We start from the raw sequence: 16,631 nt of genomic DNA, 5'->3' as shown, positions 1-16,631 counted from the left end.
TCTCTCTCTCTCTCTCTCTCTCTCTCTCTCTCTCTCTCTCTCTCTCTGTCTGTCTCTCTCTCTATCTCGTGTACACACACACACACACACACACACACACACACACGAAATAAAACAGAGAAGATCCTTAAGTCTAGTATGAGCATATTTTGCAGAATGTCACATTGAGATTTATTTTTCCCTTTATCTTTATATTTTAGATTGCTTGTTTAGTTGGGAGGTTAGCCCAGATACTTAGGATTTGTGGATAGTAAAGACTGTCAGAGACTTTCAGATGTGTGCTGCTGTATCGTGTGCTGCTGCACCTTTCAAATGTGTGCTGCTGTACCTTTTAGCTGTCACTTGCACTCTCTGAAGCTAAAGAGAAATGGAGAAGTGAGCTTGAGAATATGAAGCCAAATGTAATGTCTGTCAAGGAACTAGAAGAGAAAGTCCACTCTCTGCAGAAGGAGCTGGAGTTGAAGGATGAGGAAGTCCCAGTGGTTGTCAGGGCTGAGTTGGCTAAGGCCAGAACTGAGTGGAACAAAGAAAAACAGGAAGAAATCCACAAGATTCAGGAACAAAACGAGGAAGATTATCGGCAGTTTTTAGAGGACCATCGAAATAAAATTAATGAGGTGCTTGCAGCAGCTAAAGAGGACTTTGTGAAGCAGAAAACTGAACTACTTCTTCAGAAGGAGACAGAATTCCAGGCATGTTTGGACCAGAGTCGCAAGGAATGGACACTGCAAGAAGCCCAGCGAACACAACTGGAAGTCCATCAGTATGAGGAAGACATCCTCACTGTGCTTGACTTTCTTCTAAGGGACACCCAGCTGGAGTATGGTGGTGAGTCCCAAGACAAGCAGCTTTTGGAAGTCATGTCAGTTTGTTCTTCAAAATGGGTATCTGTGCAGTATTTTGAGAAAGTAAAAGCCTGCATACAAAAAGCTCTTCAAGATATGCTGTCCTTGCTTACAGACAGTGTTGCCTCGGAATGGGAGAAGGTATGTTCTTAGAGCTGTCGAATACCAAGTATGGTTATGATTGCAGAAGGTGAATATGGTGGATTGTCTTGTCTTCATCTTACGATGAATAGATTCAGATGTTACCGATGATTTTACAGGCTTTATTGCAGCAGGTCTACTGGATTACATTTGTTTCTAGGGTTTTGTTTTTGTTTTTTTTTGTTTTTGTTTTGTTGTTGTTGTTGTTTTTACTTGCTTCATAGCTCCATCACTATGAGGCAGGGCATTTAGCCTCTAGACATCTTTTACTTAGACATGTATGTGTTATTTTTTTGTAAGGGTATAACATTTAGAAAGTAAATAATTGTGTTCCTAACCAACTTTGGTAAGTATCCATTGTATTAAGACAGAGGGTTAGTTGCTTTTGTTTTGGTTTTCTTTTCTTTTCTTTTCTTTTCTTTTCTTTTCTTTTCTTTTCTTTTCTTTTCTTTTCTTTTCTTTTTTCCTGAAGAGGTTAGAAGTCAATTTCTTGTCCTCACTGAATTTATGTCTTTCTTACACAAAAAGTACCAGTGAGGTTTCAAAAATGTTCAAAAGAAATAAGCAAACGAGGTTTGATTCATTTACTGAAATTTCTGAGTCCAGTTTCATAGATGTCCCATGTGTGTGCTTGCAGAATGAATTCCCTGTGTTCTTTTAGTCATACAAATACTGTCTGAGACCAGTTAAAACTAGTCTGACCAACTTAGGATTGAAGGGATGGGGCATTCATGAAAATTTCAGAAGTGTGTTGTAGTATATGGCCAGCCTGTTTCAGGGTTTAGGACCAGAAGTGGAGGAGTGTCTGTTAAGATCCTCTGAGGAACCTTTATACATTAGTTTGGGTCTGGGAAGATGCCACCATTAAAGGCTTTCCAAGGCCGTTTTTTGAGCATCTGGTGCTAATGCCTACTAGAAATGCTTATAAGCTGGGGATGGGTGTTCCAGTGTAGGAGACAAATTAGTGAGTTGCTTTGGGCAAGCCTGAGATATGGTTGGCCATCCAGAAAAAGAGAATCCAGCTCCCTGGCCCAGCTCCTAACCATGATATCTGTTTGGCCTGTCTGCATCTTACGTATGAAAAAGGACAGGACTTTAGAGCCAGAGGGACTGATTTGGTCAGTCTACCTCATCCTAGCTTATATGTTCATCCTTGATTTTACAACAGGGTTACTATTACATAGTTGCCATCAATAAAAATGCCTGGCAAGATCACTTCCCAAGAGCATTGCTTAATACTTCATTGAGAATATTGGGGGAAAAGAATTAAAATAAGAAAAATAGCAGGTTTTAGGAGTAGAGGTGATGAAGGAATCATGCCAATGTTTTCAAAAGAACTCAAAAAGAGTTTTCACAAGTAAAAAAGTGACACCACCTTTCACCTGCACATGTTTATTATAGATGTTTATTACAGTTGTATTTAGTTGCTCAGGAATTTGACTTTTCCTGTAGTGAAAACACAAGTTTTCAAGGCATTCTCATTTTACATCAATGCAAAATCCATCTGGAGGTCTTTCAGGACTTCTAATTGGACAAACAGTGGGAGCTCATCTATGTGACCTATCTGGCTTGTGGCTGTGGCCATGAGACAATCAGCTAAGAGTTTAGATGTTCACAGCTGTCCTTGGGTGGGTCAAATTCCATTCCTGAGGAAGATGACTTGAAACGCCTAGTCTCCAGTTTGTCATAGAAGCAACACGTGACCTGCTTCTTGAAGCCCACACAGCTCAGGACACTGGGGGTCAGTCATTGATTCCACTTTTGCAGTATACTTTCCATAAATACAAAAGATTGATTTATAGTTTATTAAACCCATAGGATTTGGAATTGCTCATGGAAATTGAAATAGACAAAAAAAAAAAGGCCTGAAAGGATACATGAAGTAAAGGAAGTAAGAAAGACAAGGTTTAAGAAAATATTTTATCAAATGATACTAATAAAATAGTTCTTAATGGATAGAAGAAATTGGAAATACTGGGAGAATTTCAAGCGAAGAATTTCAGTGTGTTCTGTCCCTCCAGATTCAAGTGAGAGCTGGACAGTGACACCACGTGCTCTGTTCTTTTGGTGGTTAGTGGGCGGCTACAGTCAGGAAACTTAGATAGTCTAACGTCTGTGAGAGGGATGGGCATGAAGATCCTTCAGTGTCAGTGAGGACAGGGCTCGTGTCATAGCTTCATTTTTGTGAGCATAGGCTGTCTTTAATTTGACATTCAAGTGGTCTTTCTTACCTAAGAGGAGAATATGTTAAAGTACTTATTTTGGATATATTAGGAAGTAAATATTTGTATTACAGTGGCTAGTGAAAGCGAAAGTGTGCTAGATTTTCAGGAATAATTCTGATACCATTCACTGTCTCCTGTCTTGTGGTATAGCCAGACAGGGAGACTGACAATTGGCACATTGGATGCTATTCATGTACCATCCTAAGAGAGTTACTGCTGACATTCAAGTAATGTTGTTGACAGGCAGTGCTTTCTTTTTGTATTTTTAATATTGGAATGATATTTATTTATTCTTTAATGTTAGGATATTAAAAAAATATTTGTAGATATTTTCCCCAGGCATTAAGTATGAAGATAATTTATTTCAGAGAAATGTGATCAAGACCACTGCAGATGCTGTCAGGTGGAACACTGGCCAAGGAGACTCTGGAGTCCCGGCACCCCTTCCTGTCTCCACCTCTGGACCCTGTGCTCAGTCCTCGGCCTTGTTGGAAGCGCAAGCGGAAACTGGTACTGATTTTTCCTGTCTAGATTGCAGTTTGTATTTAGGGGCAAGGCTCACTTAGACTCTCTTCCATTCTGATGTGCTTCCTTCCATTCAAGAATGAGTTTTACAAAGTGAAGAGTGAGTGTTGCATAGACCAATCAGACAGTCTGAGCTGTTGAGGAACAAGGGTTTCACAAAGGAGACTTGCTATAGTAAATAGTGGAGCATATGCATTCAAATCACTTAAACCTACTTCAGTTGCTTCTCTTTATTTAATTAACATACAATTACATCATTTAGCTTCTCCCTCACCTCCCTTCATTCTCTTCTGTCCTTTTACTTTATTATTATTGGTGTGTGTGTGTGTGTGTGTGTGTGTGAATAAATAGATAAATGTAACCTGTTAAGTCTATTTAGTGCTACTTATGTGTATTGGATTTCATGGCAGACCATTTAGTATTGGATAGTCAAAGCCTTCATTCCTGGGAAAGACTAATTTATTCAGTCTCATTTCCTCTCTCTCTCCCCCCACCTCCTTCCCTCCCTCTCTTTTGTGTTTTTTAGTTGCCTGCAGTTCTTGGTTAGGAGTGGGACCCTGTGAGATATACCTTATCTACTTTGTCATGTCACGTGGTATTGTAATGTTCAGGCCTTGTGGAGATTTCAGTAGTGTAGCAGACTTCCCAACCCCCCATTCCCCGTTTCTGTGATGTTCCCTGAGCCATGGGTCTAGGCTGTGCTGTGTTGTGTTGTGTTGTAGATATATCTTTTAGAAGTGAGTGCCCGACAAACAGCTATTCTCTGCGTTTTCACCACTTGTGGCTTCTGCAAAAGGATATTCTTTGAGGAGCGGCGAGCGCTGCTTTTATCTGTGGGTGAAAGGATGGCTATTTACCACTTGGTAGTGATACTGGTTTAGGAAAGTGGCGGTAGTAGATTCTCTCTAAGATCCACGACCTCACCAGCCACAGTGGTTGGCTAAGTTTATAGTCAGTCATGGTTCCTTCCTGCTGAGTGGGCCTCAGGTCCAGTTACAGAGCTGCACTTAACCACGGTTGCACTTTTAGGAATGTCTTGCCATGTTGCTCAGTGTTGTGGTTTGTAGGCATGACAGCTGGGCAGGACGCTTGATTGCTTTCCTCCCTTGACAGCTTGTATATCAACATCTGGAACTGAGAAAGCTAGTTTTCAGGGAGGAGACTTGCAGTTTGGATCCAGCTCAAATCCCTCAAAGTGTGTGTTGTCTTCACAAAAGGGACTTACCTTCAACTTCAGGGAGGCAGCCAAGGGCAGTGTAAGTAGCCTGTATTGTTTTGGGAATCTCTTGGACTAACTTGACAACTAAAACTCAAAAGAAGGTTTCTCATGCCTGGTACTAGGCTTTTGTTAGATCTATAACTCAGGGGAGGTCATTATCTCCCCGTGTATCGTAACTTCATTTATAGTGTGTGTATGTATGTGGTACGCATGTGTGTGTGTGTGTGTGTGTATGCATGCGCGTGCGCACATGCATGTATATAATATTAGTTAAATATACAGTATGACTCCTTATGGGTATTTCAGATATCTTTAGTATTTCATTGTAAGTTATCAGTCTCCCTTCTATATTGTCGCCCTCTTCCCCCCATTGATCCCATTGCCCTGCTTGCTTCTCCTTTTATATTTTTATGTTTGCTGTGCATATGTGTGCATGTATACATGCAGTGATAGGGTGGGGACACATGTACTGTAGTGTGCATGGAGGTCAAAGGGCACCTTTATAGTCTGGTCTCCTTCTCTGGTGTCTGGGGATGAAACTCAGGTCGTCAGGCGTGTGCAGCAGCACTTTTACTACTGGGCCATCCTGCCAGTGTTTTTATCATGGAAATCTTTCTGATAGATTTTGACCTTTGTTTTGGTTGTACAGATTTTAGGACTATATGTGTGTGTGTGTGTATGTGTGTGTGTGTGTGTATGTATGTATGTATAGAAACACACACATATATGTATATGTACATATACATATATGTATATAATGCCATTCATTCTAGAACTATCTAAAGGTGTTGTGGTGGTATATTACATAATTGTGATATTTTATGCCTGAATGCCTCAGTCTGTGTTTTCTAAGAATAGAGATTTTCCCTTTCATACTCTTAGCACAGTATATGTAACATTAAGGTATGAGCCTGCCGTCCCCCTCCCGTTGTCAGCTGACCCACAGGCTGCCTAGTGTAGCACTCCCTGGGCATTGCACTCGTGTAACTCACGCCCATTAGGATATTGCCTTTGCATCCTTAACTGCAGAGCTTTCCCATGGCCTCCCTTTGTCTTTCATCACTTTGAAATGTCAAAGACTAATTTTCTCTCTCTTATGCCCCTTCATTCTTTTTTTAAACAAAATTCACTTTGAGTTTTATCTTCTGTTCTCAGATTGTGTCTTCTTGGCTGGAGGACTGCACTAGTGCCGTCCTGTCACACCTGGAAGCACATAGCATCCATTTTTCTTTCATTGTTGAGGTTAATTTTGATCACCTTGTCACAAAAAAATTGTGTGCAGTCTATTCATTATATAATTGCCACTTTCCCTCCATCTGCAGCCAGGAAGCAGTCTGTAGGGAGCACGTTGAGGACCATGCTAACAGTTTCTCAGTAAAGCTTTCTCGTAGGTGTGGTGCTCACTGCTGATTCTTGCCTCATTCTCTTCACTGTACTTGTTGCAGAATGATAATTCTTCCAACTCCAAACGTGTCTCTATATTTACCAGTTGGCGTTCTCATGTTTTTATAATAAAAACAAATCTTTGCTTACTGGACCATTCATCCAACTACTTTATCTATCTATCTATCTATCTATCTATCTATCTATCTATCTATCTATCATCTATCTATCATCTATCTATCTATTATCTATCTATCATCTATCTATCTATCTATCTATCATCTATCATCTATCATCTATCTATCTATCATCCATCTGTGTCATTAATGTATGATTCACAGATTTTTATTGTTCAATTCCTTACAATTCATTGGTGTATTTAATCACTGCTCAAATTGCCCAGACTCATCTAGGGAGACCCTTCAGATTATTATATGTGTCTTGTTCTGTGCTCATAATTTTTAGTTCTTTTCTTACTTCCTGGCTTGACAAGATGTTTCTGTTTTATTTTATATATATCATTTTCTATTTTTGAGGTTAGCCATTTTTTGAAAACTTCTAGCTCTCTTTATGAAGAATGGTATTCAATATTAAGCTCTGGACATTAGGCTTATAGCAGTTTTAAGCTGGATGCTATTATCAAGTTTTATGTATCAAAACATTAAGCCTGTGGAGGCTAAGTGACCATCCAGCAAACAGGGACTGGAGCCTGGCCCCACCTTGTTCTCGAGCAACCTGCTCTTTCACTTACGCTGTGGCCTTTGTTCATGTGTTCTGCCATCTAAGTTCCTTTATTCTTGCTTGCCCTTAACCCAAACAGTTTTATAAAAAGGTCTTGCATCATTTAATTTTTTTTTTACAGATAAAAAGATCTTTGAAATTAAAGATTTGTGCTGTGGACACTGCTTTCAAGAACTTGAAAAGGAAAAGCAAGAGTGTCAAGATCTGAAAAGGAAACTGGAGAAGTGCTGTAGGCACCTTCAGCATTTAGAAAGGATGCACAAAGCCACAGTGGAGAAACTTGGAGGTTAGCACGTCAGGCTCACTGCCACCATAGACGGCTGGCAGATCCTGGCTGAAAAGTTCAGATGGAATGTTTTGTTGACATGGGCACCAGTTTTCTTTTGGGGTCAATATAATCCAGTTTTGATCTGCATTTACTAATTGAATTAAAAAGCTTAACATTCTTTTCTTGATTGATCAGACATCGAAGGCCTAGGTATGTGTCAGACAGTGCTCTTGCACTGGAAATTTGAAGTGTTTGTCAGGTCAAGCTTTACTCTGGGAGGCAGAACTAGCATAAATAAAGCATGTGGGTCTCGCCAGTGTCTATCCGGTCCTCTTGAGCATGCTGTCAGGGTTCTCTGCTACCATGACCCATTGCCTGTCTGAGCTGCTGGCTTTACACGCTCCTCCATCTTCCTCTTCTATACTAGCCTTCACCTGGTCTCTTGACTGTATTTTTGAAATGTTCCCAGTTGTCTTCTTTGCCTCCAGGCCATCATTGTTGTGTGGACTCGACCCTGCCAATTACTTCTTGATCTAACTTTCCTGCTTTAGGATTAACTCACGAAATGCTGTTCCTGCAAAATCCCCTTTGATTTTCCCAACTAAGAGAAGTGGACACAGCTGTGTGGTCCTGTATTTCTGCTCGGCTTTCTCCATTCTCTCTGTTGCCTTCCTGTATTCTACTTGCTGGGGACTATTCAAACTGATTCTTGAGGGTACAAGATATGCCCCATCTTATTAATTTTCAGAATCATAGTACCCACAATATACTACACAGTAAATGTGTGAATAAATAATGATAATTAAAAACCCAAAACCTGAATACCGGGGTCTTAAACAGTTGTGTGTGGGGGTGGGAAGATGGGGGTAGGAGAGGCAAGCAAGCACTCTCATAGTTTTCCATTCACTTCTAGGCTTACCTGGCTGTTGGCATTCACCTCTCTGCCTTTCTGCTTCCTTTTCCTACTGTAGGCTAGCCTTCATAAGGCAGCTGAAAATGAATTGGATTGTAACACTTTATTGTTAGACCCTTGCTCAGTAACTATAATTCATACATAGTAATCTTAGCACTGTACACTGTAATCACAAAGTAGTTATTTTATTTATTTATTTATTTATTTATTTAGAAACAGAATCTCATTATATAGCCCTGGCTAGCCTGGAACTGGCTTTGTAGGCTAAGTTGGCCTTGACTTCACAGAGATCCGCCTGCTTCAGTCCCTGAGCTCTGAGGTGGAAGCCATGCATCATCATGCCTGCTATAAAGTAGTCATTTTGCATTGGAAGTTTTGAAGCTGATATCTTGAATAAATCAAAACGTCCAGGGAAAGTGGTGCTTCTTGGAAAACAACAGGCTGAGGCAAGGGTCAGGGCCGAAATTAAGTAAGGCATTTATAGCTGTGGCTGCATATAAATCTATAAGTCTGTCTATAAATCTGTTTTGTGAAATCTGCGTGTCTGCCTGCTTGTTTTAAGTTCCTTTTTGATAGCATTTACTGGAAAGTAATAGAGCAGGTGTGAATGGCTTCAAAGTCCACTGCTTGTGTCTTAGTTCCTAGAGTCTGCTGGTGGTGGCTTTGCTCACAGTTACTGAGGATTGATATCGCCAGGACTTGAAGAGATTTTTATGCACGTGTCGTTTTATCCGTGGTGTAATCTGTAAGGTACATAACAGTGTTCCCATTTACACGTGGGACAAACTCAGGCTTAGAAAGAGGCTAGTGCTTAACCTCAGGTTAAACATCTGCAGGGCATGCTTTCGGCTTCATAGTGCCTGGGCTCTGTCACTCTCCCCTGAACACCTTACACTAGTTTCTAAAAGTGGTACCTACTTTAGATTATTATTTTTTTATTTTATATTGAGGTTCTTGTTCAAGAATGGTTTATATGAACATAAACTCTAAGCTAGGAGCCAAGCATATATAGAATTAGAAAACCCAGTGGGGAATGTAGCTCAGTGGTAGAACTCTTGCATACCTGTGCAATGTGGAGTTTTAGCCATTGTACTGCAAAAAGACAAACAAATCAGACCTGCTCTGTAGAGCTTCCATTTAGCTGGGAAGCTCGGCACATACACACCAGACAGCTGGACATGAGGTTCAGGATGTGTACAGTGGAGATGAAGATGAAACAGGTTTTAGATGTATAAAGGGAAGGTTCAGAGCCAGGCGACCAAGATGATGGCCGGGAAGGAGGCAGCGCACTCTGAAGCACCTGCATAGGAACTGTAGGAAGTGCAGCAGACTAACGCTGACTTTCTGTTACAGAGGAGAACAGCAGGGTGGTTGAAGAATTAATAGAGGAGAACCATGAAATGAAGAATAAACTGGAGGCACTGAGGGCTCTTTGCAGAACACCACCACGGTAAATGCACAGGTCATGCAAGCCTTAATAGTAGGAGAAATGTCACCCTGGTTGGTTGTGTTATTTCACTTTAAGTATAGTCATAGCAAAGACTGATATTCTGTTGTTGTACATCACTTAGGCTATTGATACATACATGATGTGTGCAGTGTTAAAAACAAATGGGTTTTGGAGATTATTGTCCCCTTCATTAGCATGACTAGAGAAGCGTCTCCCTGCGCTCCTAGGGACCCGTGCAGTGTGCTTTTCAGTAGCTCTGTATGTTTTCATCATGTGGATCTGCAAGTATTTACTTAGGCAATCATATTGTTGATTTCCTTTGTTGTTGTTGTTTTGGGACAAGGCTTAATCTCTCCCAAGGCTAGCCTCAAATGTAGCTCAAGATTTCCTTGTTTCACCCTCAATCCAGTGAGCGCTGGGATTATAGGTGTGTGCTATCATACTCGGTTTCTGGGGATGGAGCCCAGGGCTTCATGGATGCTAAGCGAGCACCCTCCTAACAGCTTCCTCTTTGGCCTTCCTCTGACTTGAAATAACTGAACAGTGGCAGCTCCTTGGTGTGGAATCCTTGGACAGCTTGGGTGGCCTTATAGATTATAGACTTCAAGGGAAGCGCTCTACTCACAGCCTCTCTCTGTGGTTCTCCAATCTGGTGTGTTACTAGGTCACTGTCTGCAGGAGCCGCTGAGAATGCTTGGCTGCCGTGCCGTGGGCAGGCCTTGGAAGAACTCCGTGGGCAGTACATTAAAGCTGTGAAAAAAATTAAACGTAAGTCTCTAAAGAGATTCTCAAGGTCCCTGCTGGCTCCCGCCTTCTGCACTGTCATGAAGTGGAAACTCGAGGTTTGCCATTTTAGTGACTTTTCCAAACTGCCTTTTTCTTCAGTCTTAGAAGAGATTGTTAGTGCCACCTCATATTACACAGTAATGGAGTAGTTTACCCAACTGACACAAATAGGTTTGGGTCTTTTTTTAAAAACATTTATTTTTATTTTATATATCTGTGTTTGTGTGCCTGTGAACACCAGAAGATGGCATCAGATCCCCTGGCTCTAGAGTTACAGATGGGTGTGGGTGCTGGGAATGAAAGCCTGCATCCCTGCAAGAGCAGCCAGTGGCTTACCCACTGAGCTTTCTCTAGCTCCCAAGAGTAGTTTTTTAATATTGTTCGTTATCACTTTTTAGTCTTTGTTAAGACATTAGAACCAAACTGTCTTAAAATGTAATATCTTTATAGCACAAATAATTTGTGGTAAAGAACGTGCCACATGAAGACTGGGGTATACTGAGAGGCAGAACCTCTGCATCCTGTGCAGAGGGAGGGATGGAGCGGGGGAAGGAGGGAGGAGGTATCACCTGAGTCAGATCAGCAGTACTTCCTGCTGTAGACTCAGGAACTGTGAAGATGAATCCAGCCAGTATCATTTTTTCCTTATTTCAAACAGCTGTGAATTTGCCAGGACTTTGCTGGGTCTGTCCACCTTGTAAGAGCATCTCCAGGGTGTCTCCAGAGTAAAGACTCCTGTGTTCTAACTCCAACAGGGTGTGTGTCTCATACAGTAGTCACGGCCTAAAATTGCTTTTATTTTTAACAAAAGACAGGAAAGGTCTCAGAGTCTACGTTGTTGTGTTTCAGAGTTGCTTGTAGATGTGAAAGGCCAGTGAGATTTATATCTTAGTTGTCCTTTGTCCCAGCAAAGGGCATAGTTAAAACAAACAATTCTTTTCTGTTTTCTTTTTTTTGTTAGTTAATTAATAACTAATTAATTAACTTTACATCCCAACCACAGTTTCTTCTTTCTCCTCTCCTCCCAATCCTTCCTGACCTTCTTACTGCCTCCACCACCCCATTCCCATCTACTGTTTCTCTTCAGGAAGGAGGAGACACCCCCCCACCCCCCACTGTGAGTATCAGTCAGCCTTGGCATATCAAATTGCAGTAAAACCAGGCACATCTTCAAGGGTCCCAAAGGCAGGCAGCAGTCAGAGATAGCCCTTGCTCCTGCTAACAGTCTACTCTTACAAGCTTCCAGTAAGAAGTGGAAACTAAGCAGTCTTTATCCTGACACAATATGCATGCCATGTCTTAGTTGCCTTTTACAAGGGTAGCTGGAGGTCATGTGGCAACTTCATTTTAATTTTTCCCATCTCAAGGAAGGAAAAGTGGACCCCAGTTAGCATCTGCACATATAACATGGAATTTTCAGATGCTTGCTGACACTGACAGGCAGTTCCTATGGGAGCCTGCATTCCTAATGGAACTGAGTGGCAAAGTCTACATGCAGAATGTAGTCATAGATTTAGTTTTTAAGTTAGCTTTAATCAGAGATAGTACAAATGAAAGCCATGTTGATGAAGAGAGAGGTACGGATTATGATTTTCTGTGAGTTTCAGAAGGGAATATAATTCTTCCCACTCTGCAGAACATCTTATTCATCCCACTGTGAGTTTATTACTGTCTCATAAGTGCTATTGAGCGTTGGCTCAGGATGGACTAGAGCCTTTCAGGCACAAGAGAAGAGCATAGGTTATCTTCCTTAATAGTGTTGCCTTTCTGCTCTCCTTCTGGGTATGTCTTTTCTCTTACCTGAGTCAGGAGGAACAATAGAACGCTTGCTTTCTGCTCACTGCCTTCTTCTCTTCCCTGAGTCTCTTAGAATATGACAAAATACATTGTTTTCTTCATGTTCAGCTGTGACCCTCTGAGGTCTAACAGAATGCTTTTCTTTTTAGTCTACAACATTGCCATTGTGGGGTTTCTTCACCTCCTACAGGTGACATGCTCCGATACATTCAGGAGAGCAAGGAGAGAGCTGCAGAGATGGTAAAGGCGGAGGTGCTGCGGGAACGGCAGGAAACTGCCCGGAAGATGCGCAAGTATTATCTGAGTTGCCTTCAGCAGATCTTGCAGGATAATGGAAAGGAAGAGGGGTGAGTTGAGTGTACACTGCATGTCCCGACTGCACGAGGACAGTCATTTCCATATTTACAGTACTAACTGTTTATATGGTCAGTGTACACTGCGAGTCCCCACTGTACCAGGACGGTGTGCTGTCATTTCCTTAACCACAGAACTGTTTATGTGATCATAAGAAGCTTAGGCCGTGTTTTCTTCATTGTTGGCAGAGCTATTAGGAAACAATCCCAGGGCTGAGGAGTCTCGTGTTTTTCATTTAAACTGTTTTAATTTTATATCCTGGAATTACCCACAGAGCTGAGAAAAAGATTATGAGTGCTGCTAGCAAACTTGCTACAATGGCGGAGTTGCTGGGAACAATTGCAGAGTCAGACTGCAGAGTCCCGTGTGCCCAGGCAGGCCGCGCAGGTGAGTTCTCACTCCTCCTTATTTGACTGCCTCATGGTCTCTGTATGGAAAGGTAGACCGCGCAGCCTCACCAACCAACATGGTTATGTCCATCCCAAGAAATGATAGACAGGAGTATAAATAATGATGCAAGAGAAAAGGTAAAACTAGCTGGGTTTTGACCAGAAACTCTAGGAAACCCCTGAAATAAAAAAGGTAGCATTTGAGGAAGTAGGAAATGTCGGCTCCAGATTGTCCCCTAACAGTACAAGTCAACAGCAAAGCTAGTTCACATGCAGGGTCATATGTCCCAGGAGAAGCAGTGGCTCATGGGTGTCTGTGGGTGATGAGCCCGTGGTGCAGAACAGTGCTGAGGTGGAGGCAGTTTTTATTCCCTCCCCTCCTTCTCATCCTGTCTCCTCCTCTACAGTTCCCTCCCCTCTCACTTCCCCTCCCCTCCCTTCTCCTCCTCTCCCTTCCCACTCCTGTTTCTCTTTTTCCTTTCCCAACCCTAGTGTTGGGCTGAGTGGAAACGGGGCAGTGTTCTGAGTACCTGGAGGTCAAGGATGCACTGTTAGCCTCTCTGCCCAGGGTGTCCGTTCTCAGGTCTTTCTGCTTCCCAGCAACACACCTGTTTCCTGGACTAGCTCGGCAGTCATGCAGCACAGACAGACACTGCACTGAAGATATCTAAGAGATAAACGTTTACCCAAGAATCACTATATATTCAAAGAACAGTATCACCATGAAAGAAAGACCAAACAAGCATAGAAGAAAGCTAACAGAATATGTACTTAAGGCAAAAGAATACCCAAGCAACAGAACCTGAAGATGTTCAGAAGTATTACGTTCTTAGAAGTTTATAAACTTTAGGAACACCAACAAAGAAGTAGAAATGAATATATAACTTCCAAACTATTAGAGGAAACCTTTTCAAGAAAAAAATTTGTCTAATAAAATAAAAAAAAAAAGAGAAAAACTAGAAGACACACATAAACAGATACTAAAAGTAGAGGTTGCAATATCAGTAAGCACTGAATGTTTTGAGGTAAGGCTTTTTACAAAATAGAGAGACTTGCTGTTTTTATAAGAACTCAAAAACCCAAGGTAATAGAGAATGACAATAAGCAGATGAAATGGATGGTGCTGTTGATTATAAACGTAAATACAGAAGTGGACCATGGAGACTGTACATTAAAAGGGCAGATAATATGGTGTGATCTCTCATGGGATCATATAACACAGCTTTAGAGTCTGAAAAACAAACACTGGTATTTCTTCTTAAAATACAAGAAGAAAACTGCTAAGTTCTTAATTGGACACACTTAACATGTCTGTGTGAGAATTCAGCTTCTGACCTTCTTCTGATCTCCTGCCTGGAAGGAGGGATGGATGGTTCAGGGAGCACCTGAACCATTTCTCATCGTATCACAAGCATTACTTGTATAAGTTTTGCATTGGTGCACTTTAGGTACAAAAGGGCAGTGGCATGTAACATGAAAGCAGTCTTCTTGTTTGTGGGGGCAAGGTCGTGAAAATCACATCTCCAGTAGAACTAGCTTCTGTCTGTCAACTCAGGGTTATGAGATCACTACTCTGAGACATAAGGCTTCAAACTTCATACTGTGGCTGTTTCTTCTCTGATCTGGCTTTCACAAAGGGGTGCTTTACCAAACTTTCTTTGTCAAAAACTTCATGCTTGACATCAGACTTGGAGCAACGTTTCATTGCAGTCAGCTCTTGAAGTGTAGAACCCACTAAGAAAGTTGATGGAGTAGCTGAGAATAAGGCTCTCTCCTCTCCAGTGACTTCAGCTTGTGTCAGGATGATGATATAAACTAACATTTCAACCACAAAACCCACCATCTCTGTGGATATGAGTGAAAGAGTATTTTTACTTGTCTAGCACTGATGCATTTTCTTTGATAATGTGCAAAATTATAAACACGTTGTTCTTTTTAGAGCATTAATTTCCCTTAATTCTTGTGCTCCTAACTGTATGTTCCTTTGCACGTAGTAGCCCTTCCCTTGGCTTCAGAGATGCTGATGGACGCTGAAAGATCAGAAAGGAGAGATGTGAATCACAGTATTCCACATTACGCTGAAAGCAAACCAAACGGTGGAAGCACTATCCCCAGGAGTGTGTGTGAGCAGTTGCCTAGGAGGAAGTCTGCGCCTAGTTCTCAGAGGTGGTTAGAGGATTCGAAGCACAGAGAAATAAAACCCATGACGCCTACAGCTTTGCCTTCAGACTGTCAGTGTGGGCATGGGAGTTGCAGGCCCTCAGACATCTCGGCAAAGGATGTTGCTCCTGAGTTTGTTCCATGCCAGGGCGAAGGAGGCTTTGATTTGCACAAGAAGAGAGATGCACTCGGAGCTGGCTCTGAGTCGTTGCTTTATTCAGCTGAAAAGAAATCTCCTAGATTCATCTCAGAGTCCATGCACACAACCCTGAGAGGTCCCAGTGAAATGCCAAAGTTAAAGCCATTTATATGTGGTTCTCTAACAGAAACCAAGAATGTTGCATCTGAGAAGAGTCAGGGTGTGGGTTCTCAGGACACTCCGGTGAAGGATGGAGTGGGGCCTAGCAGCTCTCCAGCCTGGCCTTCTGACAGTGCTTTACCCTCTGTTAGTCCTGCTGTGCTGCTTCTTGATGATAGGTCACAAAGGACTCAGGAGATGCTGGGGGACTCTGTTCAGTGGAAACAGTTCTCAGCAACCAGTTGTCTTCCAAATGCCCAGAAAAGTAATGTGGTTTGTCGGACTAGTTACCCTCTAGATCTGCCCAGTGAAACCCTGCGCTCCCAGCAAGGGAAGATGGGTGCAACTCTGAGACACTCATCTCCACAGAGCACTGGTGTGCTAAAGACAGATTTCAGGAAACTCAGCAGCGCATGACCATCTTCATTGTGTCAGAAGCCTTTGATGACGTTAACTGCTCCAATGACTAGCCAGCAAGACAGTGGCTTTGACAGCCCACTTGTCAATCTGGAGTAATTATGTGCCCTATTTCAGAATAGTCATTAATTACTACTTAGACAAGAAACTGGATGGGAATACTTCATGCTAACAAACCATTATGAGGTCTGCCTGCCAGTTTTCATGTATTTGATATCCTTGTCCCTGAGTAAAGTATTCTCATGAAGTTACTTGAGGCACTTCCGCTGCCTTAATGTTGGAGGCCTGAGTGATGTGCTGTGCGGGCTGCCGCTGTGCGGGCTGCTGCTGGGTGCTGCTTCATTCACTTGCTCAGCTCTCTGCTTTTATATTTATATGCTGACCTATTTTGCAGTGTTAAAATACTTAATAAAATTGTGCATAATCTGAAGATTTGTCATGACTTATTCCGTAGTTTATAATCTAGAAATGGTACGTTGACATCGTGTTTGAAATTGACTCAAAAAAAAATATACAGACTTGTTTGACCAACCAGATGCAGTGTTAAAGTTCAGGTCATAAATATCAATATGTTGCATATTACTTTTCACTAATTTTCCTTGTGACTTGTTTTTGATTGATGAGTTGTTTGGAAATGTCACTTTATTTTCAAGAATTTGAAGTCCCCTGTACCCCTCCCTCCACACATATAGTAGTTTTCCCTATTTTCCATTGTTTTTG

At 41.8% G+C, this 16,631-nt stretch overlaps 1 protein-coding gene across 4 annotated transcripts in view; it reads left to right on the top strand.

Annotated features, from left to right (window-relative positions):
* Cep152 (centrosomal protein 152) overlaps positions 1 to 16,341 on the top strand; it is a 53,123-nt gene extending 36,782 nt beyond the window's left edge. For 2 of the 4 annotated variants that reach the window (XM_028784999.1, XM_028784998.1), the window contains exons 19-26: positions 336 to 986; positions 3,580 to 3,721; positions 7,201 to 7,365; positions 9,614 to 9,710; positions 10,375 to 10,478; positions 12,484 to 12,640; positions 12,922 to 13,034; positions 15,031 to 16,341. In XM_028784999.1, the coding sequence (XP_028640832.1) occupies positions 336 to 986; positions 3,580 to 3,721; positions 7,201 to 7,365; positions 9,614 to 9,710; positions 10,375 to 10,478; positions 12,484 to 12,640; positions 12,922 to 13,034; positions 15,031 to 15,911 (2,310 nt within the window). In that variant the 3' untranslated portion in view covers positions 15,912 to 16,341. The remainder of the gene's footprint in view (positions 1 to 335; positions 987 to 3,579; positions 3,722 to 7,200; positions 7,366 to 9,613; positions 9,711 to 10,374; positions 10,479 to 12,483; positions 12,641 to 12,921; positions 13,035 to 15,030) is intronic. The other 2 variants (XM_028785000.1, XM_028785001.1) reach the window with 2 other exon arrangements.
* Positions 16,342 to 16,631: the final 290 nt, after the last annotated feature.

This window comes from Grammomys surdaster, unplaced genomic scaffold (assembly GCF_004785775.1).
Source record: "Grammomys surdaster isolate TR1022 unplaced genomic scaffold, NIH_TR_1.0 125049, whole genome shotgun sequence".
Classification (NCBI taxonomy): domain Eukaryota; kingdom Metazoa; phylum Chordata; class Mammalia; order Rodentia; family Muridae; genus Grammomys; species Grammomys surdaster.
The sequence above is the reverse complement of the archived record's forward strand: the minus strand, read 5'-3'. Positions and strand labels throughout refer to the sequence as shown.